Source organism: Lonchura striata, chromosome 8 (genome assembly GCF_050655825.1).
Source record: "Lonchura striata isolate lonStrDom1 chromosome 8, ASM5065582v1, whole genome shotgun sequence".
Taxonomy (NCBI): Eukaryota; Metazoa; Chordata; class Aves; order Passeriformes; family Estrildidae; genus Lonchura; species Lonchura striata.
This window is the reverse complement of record NC_140710.1, coordinates 308,995-329,602: the sequence shown is the minus strand read 5'-3', so window position 1 is coordinate 329,602 and position 20,608 is coordinate 308,995. Positions and strand designations below refer to the sequence as shown.

General features: G+C 40.5%; 2 protein-coding genes and 1 non-coding gene across 4 annotated transcripts; all 3 read left to right on the top strand.

Moving 5' to 3' along the window:
• Positions 1-17: 17 nt before the first annotated feature.
• Positions 18-13,416, top strand: RABGGTB (Rab geranylgeranyltransferase subunit beta). Its single transcript, XM_021542584.4, has 9 exons — positions 18-112; positions 566-673; positions 1,673-1,870; positions 4,126-4,231; positions 5,633-5,685; positions 5,813-5,923; positions 9,480-9,605; positions 10,402-10,551; positions 12,436-13,416. The coding sequence occupies exons 1-9, from the start codon at positions 110-112 to the stop codon at positions 12,574-12,576; spliced, it is 996 nt and encodes a 331-aa protein (XP_021398259.1). The 5' UTR covers positions 18-109; the 3' UTR covers positions 12,577-13,416.
• Positions 840-915, top strand: LOC116183929 (small nucleolar RNA SNORD45). The gene has a single exon (XR_004148640.2). It is a non-coding gene; the product is annotated as a small nucleolar RNA SNORD45 (small nucleolar RNA).
• Positions 13,417-15,842: 2,426 nt separating the features above from the next.
• On the top strand, positions 15,843-20,361 carry NAA20 (N-alpha-acetyltransferase 20, NatB catalytic subunit). 2 transcript variants are annotated; one of them, XM_021542582.4, is made up of 6 exons: positions 15,843-15,956; positions 16,088-16,112; positions 16,201-16,291; positions 17,526-17,661; positions 18,607-18,752; positions 20,034-20,361. In XM_021542582.4, exons 1-6 carry the CDS (start codon positions 15,904-15,906, stop codon positions 20,117-20,119), a joined length of 537 nt encoding a protein of 178 aa, XP_021398257.1. In that variant the 5' UTR covers positions 15,843-15,903; the 3' UTR covers positions 20,120-20,361. The 2 variants fall into 2 exon arrangements, with proteins under 2 accessions (XP_021398257.1, XP_085442193.1); XM_085586067.1 differs by having other exon boundaries at positions 17,460-17,661.
• Positions 20,362-20,608: the final 247 nt, after the last annotated feature.

The window sequence follows — 20,608 nt, the reverse complement described above, 5'->3', positions numbered from 1 at the left end:
TTCCGCCTCGCCGCTTCGCCTCTTCCTGTGGGGCACGGAGAGGCCCCGCCGGCCGCCGCCTTCCGCCTTCCGCTTCGCCTCCTCGCCTCCTCCTGTGCGTGCGGAGAACATGGTGGGTCGGGGCTCCGTGCTGCGGCTCGTCTGGCGCGCGGCTGTACCGGCCTTGGAGGGGCGCGGGCCGCGCCGAGCCGGCTCGGGGCGGCTCTCGCCGCTCCAGCGGCCCCGGGAGCGCGCGGGCTCGGCCGGGCCGCGCGGAGTCGTGGGGGCGCGGGGCGGCACGGCCGGGCTCGGGGAAGGGCTCCTGCGTCCGGCACTTCAGGGTGTCCTTGGCGAATTGGTGTTACTTCTTAGCTTTACTGCAAGGTTTGGTTCGTAGCCTTTCCTGGGGAAGGGTTTAGCCAGGCTGAACAGTGATGGCGTGAGATGCGCAACCTGACCTAGGCTCAAAATAGGTAGAGGGATGTTTTTTTCCCGAAGTCACAGCCACCGGTGTTGGCTCATTTATACCAAGTTGCTAAAACGTTTTGATCTGACATTGCAACTGACTTCTTGATGCTTTTTACAGGGAACACCGCAAAAGGATGTTATAATAAAACCCGATGCCCCAAGCACATTACTTTCAGAAAAACATGCGGACTATATAGCTTCATACGGAACAAAGAAAGATGATTATGTACGTATCAGTTTGTTACAGTGCAGCTGTGGTTTTGTTAACAGTAATAACCTTTATTTATTGGCTCAGATTTAAGGGTTAGATGCATGTTAACTAGCTAATTGTTTTTTACCCTGCAATCCAAAGTGTAAAACAAAGGTGCCCTTGTTAATGTCTCTATGTCTGTGGTGACTTTTGTCATGTATTATCTGACTATAATTTTGAAGATTATTATTTTAGCTCTATAATTACTCTGAGACCTGAGAAACAGCCTACTAGCTTCTTTATCCACTAGAATGCACAAGTAGAGTTGCATTTGCATGTTACTCTTTTGATGGGACAACTTACATCTATTTTGCAATCATAAGTGGTTGGATGTAGTCCACAAAAATGGAATTCCACTTCCGGCAGTAAAAATTGTCAATAACTGCTTACATGAAGAAAAGTTGCGGTTACCTTTACTGTTCAGAAAAGCATGCCAAGCACTGTTGCTTTCAGTTGTAGTGCATGTAAAAAATAATGTTTGTGTAGTGCAGGTGATGTAATCAATGCAAGAGAATTCAATAAAAAATTTCACTCTCTAGTGCAACTTTAAATTGTAAGGGTTTTGGCACTTTGAAATAGACTTGTTATTATCTGAGACTAGTTAGGGTGGCAATTTGAGGGCTTCTTTGGATGTCAAGATATTAAGTCATCTGAAGTGAATTGGTGCCCAACTACTTGTTCGTGGCTAATTTGACATTGAGCTTGATGGTTTGAACTAGAAAAATACAGGGAGGAAGGGAGTATAGTACGTGTTGATATCTATATGTACATTTTCCCATATGTATGAGTATGTATATACACATGTGCGTGATGTACCGAATATCTCTGAGTGGCTGATGTGTAGTTGCTAAATGGTTGGAAAACGATTCACTAACTAGAAGCTAAGATATTTGTGGAAGTTAACTAATGTATTTTCATTGCGCTATATTGATGGTGTGCTCATCTGATCAAGAACTAAAATAATACACTATTTAGGAATACTGTATGTCGGAGTATTTGAGGATGAGTGGTGTGTACTGGGGACTGACAGCGATGGATCTCATGGGGCAGCTGCACCGAATGAACAAAGAAGAAATTCTGTCATTTATCAAATCGTGTCAACATGAGTGTGGTGGAATAAGTGCCAGCATAGGTCATGATCCTCATCTTCTGTATACCCTCAGTGCTGTCCAGGTAAAAGTAGAAGGGTAATTTTAGAAAAAAGTGTTTGTGATTAAGTTTTTATGATTGTAGATTTATGAACCAGTTACTGTTGGAGGCCCATGACAAAAATTATTTCAGTATCTTATTTAAAAAAAAAAAATAATCTAATGGACAAAACTGTAGGATTTAGCTGTGTCACTTTCCAAAAATTGTCCTATTTGGGAATGTTTTACCTTTAATGGTCAATTAATGGTTACAGCATTGTTGCCAGTTTTGTAAGTTATCTTGGAATCCTCCTTAGCTACAGGTTTTATTGGAGCATTTTATAGATAATTTTTTATTTTATAAATTATTCTTAGTGCACGCTGAGGTGACAGATATGTATGACCAGAACAAGAGCAAATTTTTTTTTTTATATGAGTTTCTTTGGGGTGTATAATTGAAAAAATTTACTAATCTGTTGAGCATTTAATTTATTTGGTGCATATGCTCCCCCTGATAAGAAATAACTCTCTATCTTATTTTTTTCACTGCAGCTGTCTCTGTTATAGACTTATTTTCTCACTATTGCTCATGCCTTTATTTTGTTCTGGTTTTTTGTTCTGCTGATGCAAACCATTGTGTGAAAAAGTACCAAAAAGGCTCAAACACTTCTGAACAATTGGCTTGATTGCTTGCAGTGAGTGTCTTTCATTCAATCTTCTGGATGAAGTATTTTAATGATATTACAAAAAGTAATAAAGCATTCTTTTTTAGGCAGAAACTATGCTGGATTTAAGATGGTGGGTTTGAACCCCTTAGGTAGGACAGGATGCTGTAATGTTGATCATTATTGCCACTTTAGCTCTAGAATTACTCTGAATACTGTGAGAACCAGGACACTAAAGTTTTTCCAGGCTGTGATGTCTGAACATTTCCAAACTGTCCAATCCAGCTCCTTTCACATATTCCAGTTCAGTATAAGGGAGGTATAATTCGAGGTTGTTACCTTACAAATTAGATATGTTAGTTCTTAAATATGTACTTGATATTACTAGGAGATATTTTCATGTTAACTAAATTGAGCTGTAGCTGTCCAAAGTGAAAAAGTGTTCAGAAATGCTGATGTAAAATTTTTTGTGGTAAACTTAACCAGCATATCTTAATGCGTATGCATGGTCTTAGTGAACGAACACCATTTGGTCCTGTCTACATATCTGGGATGTTTAAAGGGTCATACCATATGTTCTTATGATCACAGTTAATAGTAATTTGTTCAGATTTGCATTTAGGGTGCATGTTGTGATTATATATTTTCTGTTGGAGTTATATGTTCTTTTTTTTTTTTAATTTCCCATAAGACTTATATTTTATTTTACTTAAATTTTATTTAACAATTTAAAGATTCCAGCCAGCTAGATTTAAAGTCATAGTGTCCAGCGTTTTTCAGGATTGTTAATGTAACATTTCTTAGTTTCAGCTGGGGTTTTTTTTCCATTTTATGATATATAATAAATTCTTATTTACTCTCTCTACTGATTATGCAAAGTGTGAGTAAAAACATTAAGTCAGACAGGGCTCCGAAACAGTACTGTTGTTTTCACATTACATTGTGTCATACAAATTTGCTGCTTTAAATCAGTGGTGGTTTGGAGATTTGTATTCCCTACTATAACCTGTATTTTTCTTCCAGAATATATTCACTGTACAGTTGGTGTATAATCATATTGTTCAAAATTTTTTATTAAATTATTTCATTTTGGTTCTATTTGCTATGTTTAAAATTTTAATATATATAAAAATCTAATAATTTGAAATGAGTAATTGTTGACAAGTTTGCACTGTAAGTGGAATTAGTAACTAGCAGGTTAACATACACATATCCATGTAGTCACAGTGCAAAACCACAAATTGGTACATCTAAGGTGTCATTGTCCCATTACAATATTAACTATAATCAAATGTCTGTTCTACATATTGCTAACATAAAATAAATAAACCTGGTTATGCTTTTGAAAGAAGACCTCAACACTTTGAAAGTAACAGAGCATGAAAGAATTCAGTTTGAATTGTTTGTATCTCCGTTTGAGAATGTCCTAAAGATTTTAGACAAAAATAACCTACAGTGCAGAGATTAACTACTAAAGTGAAAAAAACCTTTACTTTAATAAGCCTTACCAAATAGCATTCAGAGTTAATTAAATCAAGTCTTTTATAAATCTATTATTTCTTTTTGTTAAGAAATAAATTTTTAAAATTTTTGCTCGACTTTGATTGTTACTGTGTCCTTTTTTCCCCCCCCCCAGATTCTTATCTTATATGATAGTCTCCATGTAGTTGATGTAAATAAAATTGTTGAATATATTCAGAGCTTGCAGAAAGAAGATGGATCATTTGCTGGAGACGAATGGGGTAATTTTTACATCTCTTAAATATAGTGTCTAGGTTGACTTGTTTAAGTCTGTAGACTTAAGTTCCCTTGGATGGTCTTTTTGCACATGTATTATATGTGAACACTTTTCTGAGTCATGAAAAAGAAGGGTTTGTGAAGGACAGAATTATATTTCATTCCTTTCATAAATATTCTCTACTTCAGTTCCATTCTTGTATTAAAAATAAAGTGTCTTGAAGAAGAAAACTTTTGGGTGTTTTTAACTTAACATTACTTTGAAATACTAGATACACTGTTTCATAAGGAGCATTTTATACTTGTTATTTGATGGTAGTTAGTAATGACCTATATCCCTGTCAAATGTGAAAGGATTTTTCACTACGTGGGAGTGAGAAAGACTGAGTTTGTACTCATGAACTTCTCTTAATACTGATTTTGTTTCTGCATATATATTCTTCATGAACAAACACAACATTTTTAAGCTGTGGCATAAATATTTAGTCACTCTAAAAGTATTTATCACCATGGGAGACCTAAATTTTAGGAAAATCTATTGCATATCACTCTTGTTCAGGTAAAATTCAGCAACTGAGATCTTAGCAGTATATGTATGCTACTGTGAAGATAGATGGTGTGCTGTGTGCTATATTGGTTCATAGTTTGCTGCGCCCTTTTCGTTGAAGTATTCTGAGAGGTGCAGCTGAAGGAGTGTGATCCCTGATGTAGGACAGAGCAGCAGATGTTTGGTTTATATGTTTCAGCTTGTGAATTTCTTATGAACAGAAGTCTTGCAAAAGTTCAACCAAGAAACACAATGTTTGCAGCTCAGTTAAATTGTAAATTGTGACTTCAAGTATTAATTGCCTGGAGTTGGTGCTACTAGAGTTATATTGGACTTGACAAGCAAGTATTCTGTTATAGATGTAGGCGCTTTGGTTTTTCTTCCAGGTACAAATATGCAATAGAAGCCTTGTAACTTTAATTAGATATCCCCTAAAACAAGATGGCTGGATTTAAGGCAGAATAAGAGTTGTCTGATTATTTTTGCATTATTTCCATTGCTCTCCAATTATCTGTAGAGCACTACAGATAAACTCTAAAATTAAACAGTTGTTTGTGAATTACCACTTGCTGAATTGATTTGGATATATAGCTGTCCAGTTCTAAATGAGTTGTTGACTTTTATGAACAGTAGAACATACAGATCACTTAAATAGTAATGTATATTTTCTAAATTACCAGGAGAATAATTGGTAAGCTGGAAAATTAAACTGTATGGGAGGATTTTTTTTTAGCTGATTTTTTTTTTTTTTATGTAGAACCTAGGATTTTAACATTTTGTTCCATATTTTCAGTAGTGATTTAAATGTATGTTTGTAGAAAAAATAATCTGCTTTCATTCCGTATCCCCCACATTATAGGAGAAATAGATACAAGGTTCTCTTTCTGTGCTGCAGCAACTCTTGCACTTCTGGTAAGTCCTAAACCATCACTTGCACAAGTAGAGAATCAGTTGTTACTGCTCTTTGGTACTGCTGAGGTGTCTGCAGAAGATCAGCTTGGTAGAATGTCAAGTGCATTAGTTATTTTCTGACTTGCAGGGAAAGCTGGATGCAATTGATGTGGAAAAAGCAGTAGAATTCGTTTTGTCCTGTATGAACTTTGATGGAGGATTTGGTTGTAGACCAGGTTCCGAATCACATGCAGGACAGGTGAGTTTATCTTTATATGGAAATACTTTAAATTAGCAAGCATCACATACTGCCTATAAATGTTTCTTAACAACTTGTATCAGTGATGACAATGGATGTACCTCTTTGTTGCAGAGGATAGATAGATACGATTGTTATTTTAGCTAGCCGGATGTCACTTCTACCCTTGGATGAATCCTGGAGTGAAATGGACTGTTCCTCCCACCCTGCAAAAGATTGTGGTTCATCCCGCACCTCTGTACCTGCCCCTAAAACAGAGTCTGTAACCCCATTGGCCCATGCCTTGTCCCAGCCCACCTAGGAACCCCTGAAAAGGGGGCTCCGAGCGGCCATGCGGCCTCTTGGCCCTCTCCTCTCTTGGCCCTCTCCTCCCCTCTTGGACTTCCTCCCTCTCTTGGACTCCCTTCCTCTCTGGGGCTTCCCCTCTCCTAAACCCTCCGTTTCTCTCTCCCCTCCCCCGTCCTCCTAAGCCCAGCCACGTGCTATGCCTGAGAGCACGAGGCCTGGGCATCCCTGAATTCTCCAATAAACCTCTTCCCCCAAGAGCAAGCTTCAGAGATCTCTGCCTCCCAACACCCCCAACCGTGCAAGAGGAGCATAATCATCCCTCACCTCTTGTTTCTCAAATGCCTGATTCTAGTATTCTAGTTAAAATAAATGAACGGATACATAACCTAATCTGGGAAGGCAAGTCAAGACTTGAAAGTTTAGGTAGGAAGAAAGACTGTAGCAGAACAGCTTTTAGGACTACATTTGAGTCTTCACATAGTGATTTTGTAATTGCTAGCATGAGGATTTTTAGATAAATTGAAATGGATATCAATGGAGACGATGAACAAGATTTATCAATGTTTCTGACACAGGTCATAATGAGACGTAAAGGTCAATTGTATAGTCGAGATTTATCAGCCAATGAACCCAAATAAAAACAAGACATGAATCGTGTCAAGAATTACTTAATTTTTTGAGGAAAGTCAGTTTTTAGATGACATACCTAAGCTAGTAATATGAATATTTATCAGCTAGAATCACTAGTCTTACACACTGTTATTGCTAACAGTGAATTCTGAAAAAAGCTCAGTAAAATGTACTTGAGAAGAAAATGCAGTCGTATAAATAAAAAAAAAAACCAGCGTTCTCCTGAGGAATACAATCTAAATAACTTCTTTCATCAGGAAATTTACATTATAGAAATAATTAAAAATTTAAATTTACCTTTCCTAATTTTTTTTCTTTTCGTGGAAATGTTTAGTGCATTTAACCTGAATGTGTGAAAAAAATCAACTTTAAATGCTGTTGCAGTTACCTGTTTATTTTGCATAATTATGGTAAGTAATGCCATAGCTAGGATTCACCTCATCACAGGAAAATAGTAGAGGCATTTTGTTGACAAGTGTTGGGTTTCCTGCCCCTTCTTTGTTTAAAATCAAGGAAAAAAGTTAAATCTGTTACATGTACTTACCTTATAGTTTTAATGTACAGTAGCATTGCCCATATAGTCTAAATGGCTGGACCATGATGTAGTGTTCAAGGAAGTTAGTTCAGTAGCTGAACCTACTCTGTTTGCAGCTGGCATTTCCTGTGAGGATTCAATCTGTTGTGCTTATTCACATGCTCCTTAAAAAGCTCTCTCTTTCACCTCCATGGAAGTTCAGTAGTTTTCTGGGAATGTTGGCAAACCTGATCTCCTTTTATGACCAGGTGACCTGCCTAGTAGATGAGAGAAAGGCAGTGGATATGTCTACCCAGACTTGAGTAAAGCTTTTGACATGCTTTCTCACAGAATTCTCCTGGAGAGGCGGCAGCCCATGTCTTGGACAAGTGCAGTCTTGGCTGCATGGCCAGACCCAGAGAGTAGTGGGGAATGATGTTAAATCCAGTTGGTGAAGGGTCACAATTGGGAATCTCCAGGGCTCAGTTTTGGGGTCAGTCCTATTTGATATCCTCATCAGTGGTCTGGACAAAGGAATCATGTGCATGCTCAGTAAGGTCACAGGAAGGACCAGTTTGTGTGGGAGTTTTGATTCTTGGCAGAAGGCTCTGCAAAGCCTGGATCCACGGGCCAAGGCCAGCTGTGTGACGTCCAACAAGGCCAAGTGCCGACTCCTGCACTTGTGTCACAACAACCCTGTGGAATTCTCCAGATTTGGGGAAGAGTGGCTGAAAAGGTGCCCAGCAGGAAAGGACCTAGGGGTGCTGGCCAGCAGGAGCTGAATATCAGCCCAGGTGGGCAAGAAGGCCATTGGCACCTGTACCAGCCACAGGGTGGTCACTGGACCAGGGCAGTTGCTGTCCCTTGTGCTGGCACTGCTGGGGCACCTCCAATCCTGAGGGCAGTTTTGGGCCCATCACTTCCAAAAGGATATTATGGTGCTGGAGTATGTCTAGAGAAGGGTGATAGAGCTGGGGAAGGGTATGGAATATAACATAACAGCTGTGCCTGTGAGGAGCAGCTGAGGATATTGGAGTGTTTAGTTCTGAGAAAGAGACTACCTGAAAGGAGGCTGTGGCAAGCTGGGGGTCTGTCTCTTCTCCCAGTCAGTTAGTGACAGGACAAGTGAAAATGACCTTTAAGTTGCACTGCAGGAGATTCAGATTGCATGTTAGGAAGAATTTCTTCACTGCAGGAGTGGTTAAGCACTGGAATAGACTCCCTAGGAAAGTAGTGGAGTATCCATCTCTGGAAGTGTTCAAAAAACGAGTAGATGTGGCACTTCCTGATAATAGTATAGTGTTATTTGATGGTATTAAGTTAAAGGTTGGACTTGATGATTTTAGAGGTCTTTTCCAGCCTTAATGATTCCATGATTCTTGGCTTTTTGTGCTTCGCTGCTTTCTTAATGACTGCATGAAATGTGACCAAAGTATGCTGTTGCACTGTAAATGTTATTGCCCAGGCAAAAACTATTAATTTAAAAATTAATATTAAAAGGGGATTAAATTAAAATTAATAAAATTAATTGTATTAATTAGTTTAATTAATTTTATTTATTTAGGCGATTAATAAAATTAAAAGGCAATTAATCAATACAGGCATATTACATGGCACTTCGAAAGTAAGTGTGACATAACTGAACACGCAGGGAATTGCCAAGACAGTTAATGATCCAAGTTAGCCTGTTTTTGTTAGGGAGTTCATTTTTTGTTTACTGTTTGCAAGTGTTAGGGTAAAAGGCAGGTACGGGAACAAACCATACACTGTATGCAAAATTTTCTGCAGGCTGGATATGATCTTTATATCTTGAGAGTCTGTGTTTTTAAAATATAATTGTATGGCTCTCTCAGATCTCCTAGGATCATTTTCCAAACCTTGCAGTAGTGTCTTATATTAGTGAACTATTATGAATTGTACTACTGGTACTTTTTTACAAAAGGAACTATAACAATAACATGGTTTTATGAAGGAAAAGTCTTTGAAACTAGAAGTTGAAATGTGTGTGAGCTTATTTTGCATTGTTTACATGACTGTATTTCTGCTTTGAGATCTTCCTGCATTTAGTCTGCTAAACTATATTTAGTTATTAAATATACAAAAAATTTATGTCTGTAATTTTAGATCTATTGTTGCACAGGATTTCTGGCTATAACAGACCAGTTGCATCAAATAAATGTTGACTTGCTGGGTTGGTGGCTTTGTGAACGTCAGTTACCTTCTGGGGGTCTCAATGGACGACCAGAGAAGGTATCGTGTTGCTTCTTTTCTTTGTTCAAAATCTCCATTGAGATGGAGAATGCTTTTTCTGAAGCTGAACTACTGCAAAATGTCATGATTTCTATAAAACATTTAGTAAACCTTTCAGCGAAGTCAGGCCTTGTCCTGATTCTTTCTTTTGTTACTAACACCTGTCATGCAGTCCTTAGCTTGACTTTGTTTGAGTCCTCAGTATAGCAAAGTACACATACTGAAGGATGTCTTGCTTATCACTTGAACCATTATCCTATTAAACTGGGTCTTTAATATTTTCTTACTTGGGGAATGATCTTTTCTATATGATTTGTATAAAAATTACGGTTCTGCTGGATGTAAATCCTGTGTGTCATAGTGTTCCACATCACACTAGAGATTTGTGTAACCTAGAAAAATCTCTGGCAAATAGATAGTCAACCAACAGATTCCCCTGCTTCCTCCCTTGCACCCAAAATACAAATAGTTGATATGAACTTCTTTGTATTTCCTCTTGAAAGAAGTGCTGTGGTTTGTCAGCCTCTCTCACAGAAGATGAAGTCTTTAAAAATCACATCTTGTGGTCTTGTTTCTTGAAGACGTTTGAAAAAGATACTTTCCCTTCCTGAAAACAGAAGTCCACTGTAAAGAGACGCTATCAAGAAATTCTTTTACTCCAAAGACACTCTTAAGTGTTGTGTCTCCACAAGAGTATTATGATAGTGCACCTGATAATGTGCAGAATTGCCAGTAAAATTTGCAGTGTTATGTTTGAAACCCAAGCAAATATTTAATCTTCCTCTCTGCTTGCCAGTTACCTGATGTATGTTACTCGTGGTGGGTGCTAGCATCTTTGAAGATGATTGGTAGGATACAGTGGATTGACAGAGAGAAACTGCGCTGCTTTATTTTGGCATGCCAGGATGAGGAGACTGGAGGATTTGCTGACAGACCGGGAGATATGGTGAGATTTTTTCTAAACAAAATACACATGAAAATTTCAACTCGAGATTTCAACTTTTGTTTGAGAGTAACTCTATTCATGGTTCAGGTAGGTTTTGCAGAGGCTGCAGTTTACTCTGAAGGAAGAATAGGGAAGAGTTGCCATTGAAGGCGTACTTGGGGAGTGCATTCTTTACAACACACAGGTATCCCCCAGTGAAGTCTGTTGCCATTCCTTACAAAATCTGGTTTGGTCCCCCATAACACACGCAACACAAACCATTTCTCACAAGACCATTTGGAAGATCTGTCTAAAAACACTCTATTTGGTGGTGGGTTTTCCAGTGCATGTATGGGTACTTTGGGTTTATTATTTTGTTTTGTGAAATGATCTGCAAGCTAAAGTCTGGTGTAGGTTAAATGGTCTTCAGCTCTCTTGTTGTTTTGTCTGATCTAATTAAATAATGAATTTTTATTTAGAATCCCTATACACTAACTTTCATTCTTTGCTAGCCCAGCCACTGAATGAGTCTTGTAGTTGACATTTGTCTAGCTGAGGAAGAAGCTTTTGAGATAACATCGTCAAGAGGCTGGTGCTATGAATTTTTTGCTTGTTGAGAGAGAAGTTACGATTTAGCTGGTCTGTTCTCTTTGATTTCAAGTGGAACTAATTAATATTGTCCCAGTGAAATGGCAGATAAAGTTTTTATCTTTCAAGAATGCTGCACAGATAAAATATGAAGTGTTGTGAGACTTCATTCCTGTTGAACACTTGGCTTATTTTTAATGGTCTGGAAAGGTATTATCTGTTTTTATTGCAGCTGCCCATATCTGCTCCCTTCTCCACAAATGCATTCAAAAATAAAGTAACTTTATTTTTTTGCAAGCAGCTGCTTTATTCCCAGTTGGGGGAGAAATCTGTTAACGCCAATCTGTCATTTAGAAAGTGTTTTTGTGTTCTTAAAATAGGAAGAGTTCTGAGTTTCTAAGGAGCTTATGGGAAGACCTTTTCTGTTTTCAGAATTCTTGAAGAAAAGCCCGGAACTTGAAGTCTAAATGCTTTTCTAGCTTTGAGTAATGAAATATATGCATCTTCTTGGAAGAGCAACTCTGAAGAGGCTTTTCTCTATATCTAAGGAGAGCACCTTTGGGACAGCTTTTCTATGTTACATTAGCAGTAATTTAATATTATTCTTACCTGTCTTTGATTGCTGAAGTGTAGAAAATTCTACTTCTGTAGAAATGTTGACTTCCTGGTTTTTGCTTTATTCCTGTAGAAACTCAGTCCTAACAGACCTTGTTTTGGGGTATTTTGTGTTTGGGTTGTTAATTCATTTGTTTGGGGGCGGGGGGGAGGGGAGAGAGGGGTGGTGGTCTTAGGAGTAGACGTTTGGGGGGGTTTTGGTTTTATTTATAGCTGTGGGAGGTTTTCTGACATAATAGGTTGCTGCCTCTCTCTCAAGGTTTTACAGCACAGCTCTGTATTTGGAAACCAATAAAGAGCATTATGATATTTCTGAAGAACAAATGGGGAATTTATGGAAGTGGTACCTGTAGATGATCCGGTTTACTTTTAAAATGTTAATTATCTTTGCTTCTACCACCCTGTGATATTGCATGCTAATAGACAAATGTGAGTGCTTTCTATCTCAGAGATGAAAATTGTCTTAGCAGCAAATAGACAAGCATGCCTGAGTAAATCATCGTATTGTAAATACCTGCTATGGAAATTTCTTGCCTGTCAGGTCATGTTAGCACAAATGAAAGTGTATTTAGTTGTATTGTCTTTCCCAGAGAAGCTGTGGAGATTCTAATTTCTCTTGCTGGCAAATGAAAATTTCATTTCATACAAGTGAAAAACAAATCGACTTTTGGAAACAGACACAAGCTTTCTTTTTTCTTCCAGGTGGATCCATTTCACACCTTATTTGGTATTGCTGGACTATCTTTATTAGGAGAAGAACAAATCAAGGCCGTCAATCCTGTCTTTTGTATGCCAGAAGATGTCCTTCGAAGAATAAATGTACAGCCTGAGCTTGTAAGCTAGGTCTCATAAGAGACAAAAGATTTTTATGACCAATTGCTTTGGTTTTACTGATTTATAATCTCATCTGTGAAACTGTCAGCATATACTTCTTTCAGATGTGTTTACATTATGGAAGTAAAGCAGTAGCTTTGCTGTGGACTTTGTCACTTCATAAATTGTTTCAGAACAGGCTGGTTCTCATAACCTGAGTGTAACATGTTATTTGGTTGTATTCTAAGATGTGTAGAAACATTTCAATTCTGTATCTAAATGTATGGGCCTTGGCTTTTTTTTTTTAAATATAAGATTCAAATTAGAGCTTGACAGTGTGAATGCTTAACTTTTCTATTCCTGTAATATCAACCATGCTAGTACTGGTCTTCATACAGGCATCTTTTGATGGTGGATCATGCAGAGCACTTTAAAAAACCAAACCAAACAAACCAATAAAATCCTACCTAAGCCACACACTTAATACAACACACGTATTTAATTATTCCTCTTCACATTTGCCATCACTTTTCTCTGCTGAGAAACAGCTGCTTCTTTTCACAGTAATTGATACCAGTAATACCATAATTATGGTTCTTCTAAATATGCAGATGTCTTCATTTAATGATGAGTCCCTTAGACAAAATTCTACTGATACTTGAGATACAGCATACCTTGAGTATGTACAGTGAAAATTGCTAACATTAAACATTCTAGGGAAGGTCTCTGTTGGATGGTGACTTGTAATTGAACATAGAGTTGATTCTAAATCTGTTGCTGGGTTGAAATCCTGCTTTTGTAGCTTTTAAGACACTACTTGTCAACATTTGATTTTGGTGTAATTGAAAATAAAACTAGCTGTGGAAAATATTTGTTCTCTGAAGGGTGAAATCATCTTTGTCTTCATAGAAGTGCTAAAATTACCTCTTAATTTACACTCCACACATCCTAGCTGGGACTGAATGATATTCCACTTGTAATATATAGTAAAAGGTAATTGGGAAGGGGTAGAAGTGCGGGAGTTTGTAATTTTCCCTTCTTCCCCCATTCCCCCTTCCCCCTTCCCGCGCGTTCCCCCTCCCTCCCGTGGTCCTTTGTCCCATTCCTGCGTTCCCTTGACCTTCCCCCTCGCCACGCGGTCCGGTCCCTGCCCCGCCGCCTTTCCCCTCGCTGTCCCCGCGGTTTCCCTGCCCCTGTCCCCTGCCCTGTCCCATTGGCTGCGGCTCAGGTTCCCCCCGCCCCCGGCACGGGGTATAACCGACCCCCGGTCGCTGTCCCGGTGTCTCGGGGACACGCTCCCACAATAAACACGTGTCTGCACCCGAGTCCCGCGTCGCCATTTCGTCTGTTCCCGCGCTAGAACTGAGCCTCGCAGAGCCGAAGGGGAGAAAGCGGTGCCGCCTCTCTCCCCCTCCCGCTGTGTCCCGCCGGCGCCCGCCCGGAGTCGGTCGAGAACAGCAACAAGGAAGTCTTTAATAATCTCTGTACTTACATTTAAGTAAGGCCTAAAGTTGTTTCACCTGTACTTCACTCAGCAGAGATAGCCACACAAGATTTGACCTGCATAGTTTTCATACTAGCAGAACTATATATTGATGTGTAGTCATTTAAAATAAAAACTCAAACTCACTGAGTAGAATATGTTGGCTTATGCTACAATATTGGGAATTAATTTGATAATAGTAAAGACCACTCTAGCCATGACCAGTTTTTGAACCAATTTCAGTCACAGTAAAAAAGTGCCTTTTAGCACTTTTTAGTGCCTTTTTTAGCACTTCAGAAGCAAAGGCTTTACCTTGAGTACAGCAAAGCAGCCCAAAGTCCAGTTTGGCTGGAGCGAGTGTCTTAGCCACGACAGTCAAGTGAACGGTTGAGCTTTTTCTGTTCTTAAGGGTGTATTATATTATTCTTGTAGTTCTGCAGTAAAAGAGTGCCTCAAGCAGGAGAGGGCTATAAAGCTATACATTTCCTAACTCCTCAAAGGCTCAAGAACCAGCCTTAAAATGGTATATTCCATCTCCCACGTTTCATATATCCCTTCATACCTCCACCACAATCCAGTATCTTCCTGCTTCTGGCAACTCTGAAATCCCACATCACTTTTGCACCACAACTACAGACCTTGAATCAACTTTTTCTTACCAAAACATTGACCCTTAAATTATCAGAAATCTGACAGATCTCGAATCTGACAGGCTACACTCTGTTTGAAGTACCCTTGCCAGCATCTCATGATTATAAATTCCAGGTCAAGAAAGGCCTCTTTCATTGTCCCAAAACATGTACCCAAACTCCATTCACTGCATCGCATGCAGAACTTTAAAGGGCAAAAACCAAACCCGCAGTATAGCCTCCAACTTTTGGGCAAACCTTCCTTCACAATAACTAGAGTGATCTGGGTCCCTTGCAGTGATAACTTCAGAAATAGCTCAGCATTTGAATGGAAGTGAGAGGAATGGCACAGCAGGCCATGTGGAGTAGGTGAATGCTTATGGGCATATGCTTATGCTCATGGACATCTTGTTTCTTTGTTTTTTTGGGTGATGCAAGAGATGCTGTGCAACAGGTGAGTGGAGTATAGCCCACTACTGTGGACAGTATTTTTGTGGAAGAGGTCCATGTTGGCTGGCATGACCTCCAGCCTGTGTTTTTGCAAATCATGAAGAGGCACCTACTGCTGATGGCAGCAGCATCCCAGTTAAATAGGTGTTGTTCTTCTTGAGGATTAATTCTGACTCACAGCCCTCTGAAAGCGAAGTTGATGGGCCAGCGGTCTGAGAGGGCAAGGTGGAAAGACTGCAGGGTGGGACGAGCAAGGTGCTGAAATCAGTGGAGAGTGGTGAGGGGCGTTCAGCATCAGTGATGTTTTGGTGCTGAGAGCAGCTGTGGGATTCATTCCACATGAGGCGAGCATGTGCTGGGCACGGCAGTTCCAGTGTGTGTCCGATCTCGTCCGGTGGCATCTTTCCAGGTGCAGAGTTGTTTTTCTGCGTATGGTAGTCTCGCATACTGCGGTCACGTCGCGTTACGTGTAGCTTTGTGAGTGCTCGGGGTGGAGCTGCACAAGCTCACAGCACTCGTGCTCCTGTGGCCGCGCTGGACCCTGCCCCGCCGCGCCGCACTGCGGGCCGGCTCTGCCGTGTCCCCCAGGCAGCCCCGCCCCTTCTCGGCCCGGCGCGCTGCGGCGGGCTCAGGCGCGGCCGGGCCGGGGCGGTTCAGCGGGCGGGGACAGGGCTGCGTAGGGGCGGGGGCGCTGTCTGCCGCCTTTCCACCGCGAGAGCGGCTCCTGGGCCCGCGAGTGTTTCCGGGGCACTCGTCACTGTCGCGCTCAGCGTCAGCGTCGTGATCGCCATCATCATGACAACGCTCCGCGCCTTCACCTGCGACGACCTCTTCCGATTCAACAACATGTGAGCGCCGGCTGTCCCCTCTTCCTGCCCCCGAGCCCTGCGCGCTTCCCCACCCCGCGGGGTGCTCGCGGCGCCCCGCCGGCCGGCCGGGCCCGGGCCCATGCTGAGCGCCACACTCTCTTCCCCCACAGCAATCTGGACCCGCTGACCGAGACCGTATCCTTCCCACCGGGGCAGGGGCGCGGGACCGGGCGCGGGCGGCGCAGCCGTGGCGGCCGCAATTGCTCCTTAACTGAGCGGCCAGTACGGGATTCCCTTCTACTTGCAGTACCTCGCCCATTGGCCCGAGTACTTCATCGTCGCCGAGGCGCCCGGCGGGGAGCTGATGGGTTACAGTGAGTGCCGGGTGTTCCGGCGGTAACGTCTCCCTTCGTTGCCTATTTCGGGGATTATAACGCGGGAGCTTTTCTTCGCGTTTACCAAATGTCCAACATGGAAGAGGAACCTTGCGTTGCGTCTTCCCGTTTCTTAAATGTCTTAGGGTATTGTGCAGGACTCATGGCCGTAGCTTCCAGTTTGATGTTCCTAGCGCAGCGAGGAGCCTTTGCTGTGGTATCATCCACCCGTATTTGGTGAATGGGTATTTCTGTAATCTGAAATTAAGTCCCTACCCACAGTCACTGAAAGTGCTGGGCTTGGATTTTGCATTGCCCTGTAAGGGAAAGCTCTGGGCCTGGATGTCATTTGCTAATTTGCTGTGGAATATTTGTGTTTTTCAGAAATCATGCCAAAGAGAACTGCCAGGAGATGGTGTGGGACAGAAGTAATGGTTTTTGTAGGGACTCAGGAACTAAAAATATTTGACATACTAAAGCTGAAAGTATGTGTGCTGTATAGAACATTTCTCTGTACCCACCACACTTGTTGATTACTAGCAGTGACTGTGATATCTATAAAAGCACAGGGTGGAAGTGTGAATGTTCATTAATAAACTAACACTGGACTGGCCCAGTGTAGAAAGGAGAGAAACTAAAAAAAAGCCCCCCAAAACACCATCCCCACCTCCACTTTTTTTTTTGTTTTGGTTTTTTGGGGTTTTTTGGGGGGGGGTTTGGTTGTTTTTTGTGATTTGTTTTTTGCTTTTTTTTTTTTTGTTCTCCTTAAACACGTTGGGTTTGTGAGTCTTAGCTTTCTATTGCCAGACCAGCAAAGCTTCCCAAGCTGTTTTCCCCCATAATCTCCAAAAGTCTCAAATAGTTGCTGGGATGGTAGTTTTGGTTCCTAGCCCTCTATTCCTCCTTTATTTCAGTCAGATCTTAAATTTTGGTTCGGTGAGACTTGTGAAAATTACTTAAAATTTGCATTTAGAAGTCACCTCAAGGAAGGAATTTGCAAACTTGTTTAGTGTTTTTTTGCACTAGTCAAAAAACCGCTGTAATATTTGAGCAAAATGACATTTTTAGTGGCTGCTGAATTTAGAGTGAAAAGGTAGACATCTCTGTTCTAGCCTTTCTCACAGTCATTGTAATGTGTGTTTTTCCATGGTTTATTCCTCTTGTGAAGCTGTCTGGCTGCGGGCAGTGCATTACTCCAAAGGTGCTGCTGTGCTGATGCTCTCTGTGTTCACAGTCATGGGCAAAGCCGAAGGCTCTGTGGCTAGGGAAGAATGGCATGGACACGTTACTGCTCTCTCTGTTGCACCAGAATTTCGACGGCTGGGTTTGGCTGCTAAATTGATGGAGCTCCTTGAAGAAATTTCAGAAAAGTGAGTAGTATGTCTATCTTAAATTCATCTTTTAAAATAACATTTAAAAGTAGTATTTCTACAGAAACCTGTCCCTGGTTTTATGTGGCAGAATTTTGCTTTACACGGTGTTCTGATTTTCTGAAATTCCTCATAGTTGGAGAAAAAGAGTTATGAAAGTTGCTTAGCAGTTTAAAATCTCAGGGTTAGCTAACTTGCCAGAGTGAGGAGGGCATAGCCTGAATTCCAGTAGAGATACCATATAAAAGAATATTTCTTTTTACAGGAAAAGAGCTTTGTGAAATATCAGCACTGTTTCCTGTAGGTTCTCCAACATTCTTGTTCAGTAACCGTAGGCTTTGTGCCTGAACAAATTTTATACTGCAAAGAGTATCTTAGTTTACTTGCCATCCTGTGCTTGATTACTTGTACCTGAGAAAATTTAATTTAGTGTCAGATGAATCCACTGAGAAATGTCAAATGTCCTTAACTGATTTTGGTAGGGCAACCCCACTATGGTTAGTTCCATACTACTGAAAAGTAGCATGATGTTTTGAAAAATTTGCCTTGTGAAATTAAGGGTCTGTCATCTCCTGTTAGGCAGCTGAATTTTGTGACTGATTCCACTCCTCCTAATCCAAGCCATCTAAAATGTGGACACTTTCTAAATTGTATTTAGGCCTGTGAGTGCATTTAACTTGTCTTGTTCTTTCTGATCAAATTTCTGAACTCACTGCCTGATGTAGAATGGCCATGTGACAAAAATAAAATTAAATCCTTGTCTATAATTGATTTTTCCCTTGGTAAAGGAGCATATCTGTTATGACATTGGCAAAGGTGTTTAATTAGTATACTACATTGGACTTGCTTTGGTTTCATTACAATTTATGGGTTGTTACTTAGAAATGCATTTACCTGCCGTTTCTTAATGTAGTTTTGTTTGTTTCTTTTCCTCCCCTGCTAAAGAAAGGGCGGATTTTTTGTCGATCTCTTTGTGAGAGTATCAAATCAGGTTGCTGTAAATATGTATAAACAACTAGGCTACAGTGTGTACCGAACAGTCTTAGAATACTACTCAGCTAGCAGTGGGGAGCCAGATGAAGATGCTTATGGTAAGTTCTTGTTTGGTCTCAAATTGAATGGAACTATTCTCATGTTGAGGGTTCCTGGGCTTGTTTGTAAGACTATTACTATGTTTTATATGAAGCATATAGAAAACCATGAAACAATTTCAGATAGTTGCTGAATAATGGGCTTTTTGTATCTTTTGTATTTTTGTAACTTTTCCTACTTAAGATTATATCAGTTACAAAACTTAGTCTTGCTGTTTACACATTTTGTAGCATCTCTGGCAAAATCAGCTGCAGAACAAGAATACCTGAGAAGGAATTTCAGTGCTTTCTTCCTTTCATCCCATAACAGGGACTTGAAATTTTGTTTTTCTCAGCTATCTACCTATAAATTAACAATTGTCAGCATTCAGCAATGGCAAAGAATTGGGTAACATTTTCAATTTAAAAGGGAAGGAACATGGAAATTCAAGTATGTTAATGTTAGTTATGTTAACAAAAGTGAACTACCAGTTGCTTGTTCTTTCTAGGTCCTTTTTTAAATTATCTTCCCAAAGGGTTACATGGCCAGGCTATGTATTGTTTCTGTTCTTGCACTGTTTATTTGATATGTAGGAGCACTGTGAAATACAAAGGCTCAAATAGGCACCTGCCATTGCTGCATGTGACTTAAGCCATATATTTGTCTCTTTAGCTTGTCATTTCCTTTCCATTTGGCTGAGTTTCATGCAGTGCTTTATATCAATTGCTGTCATTGCCATTGAGCAACATTAAGGACAGCAGTGTGTCCTGCCAAGATGGTGAGATGTCTCAAGAGCAAGATTTAGGAGGAGCAGCTGATGTCAATGAGTTTGTGCCACTTGCAGGAAAGAAGGCCGATGCGTGTCCTTGTCACAGTCTGTAACTTCCAAGGACAGCGGAGGGGGGTGTTGATCTCCTCCCTCTGGTGACCAGTGGCAGGACCTGAGGAGATGGAGCAAAGCTGTGTCAGGGAGTGTTCAGGCTGGATGTTAAAAGGCTCTTCACTGAGATGGTGGTTGGTAATTGCAATGGTCTCTCCAGGGAAAAGGTCATGACACCAAGCCCATCAGAGTTCAAGGAATATCTATCTGCACAATGTTCCTAATCATACAGTATAATTTTAGGTAGTACTGTGTGGAGCAGGGAGTTGCATCCTTATGGGTCTCTTCAAATTTGAGGTAGCCTTACGATTCTAGGGAATTTTCCTGATTAAAAATTATCTTATTTTAATTGAGAATTCACTTAATATGGCTTTGTACAATAACTGCATTACTATAATAATATTTTTTCCTGTTGCTATAGATATGAGAAAAGCTCTTTCCAGAGATACAGAGAAGAAATCAGTTATACCTCTGCCTCATCCTGTGAGACCAGAAGACATCGAGTAACTTTAAGCTGTGATTCTCATACAATTTACTAAGGGTCAGGTTCCATCTCCTGTAACCCGCAACAACTTACGGATAAGAAGTTCTAGGCCAAATGTTTTTCCCATAAAATACTAAAAAGCAATGTTGAGAAGCTGACTAACACTGCTTATATTGGTAATGGCTGTATACTGCCACACTTGCTCTATTATTTTTCCTTTCACATGTTGGAGATTTGGAGACTATTAAAATGGAATTACCTCCTGTATGGTCTTTTCTTGGTTTTCTTGCTGCAGCTGGAATTTATTTCTGTTTCAGGAAATATCTCATTGTATTGTCTATAATTTAGCAGTTCCCATGCCAGGTTATTTGTGGTGGAAGAAGGCAAATGAAGCCAGGACACTCAACTAGGATGCCCCAAACCCCTGCCAATCGCAGGTTGCCAAATTAAAAACAACAACATCAACAACAAACAAACAACCCAGAAAAACCGGTTACAAAAATACCAAATAC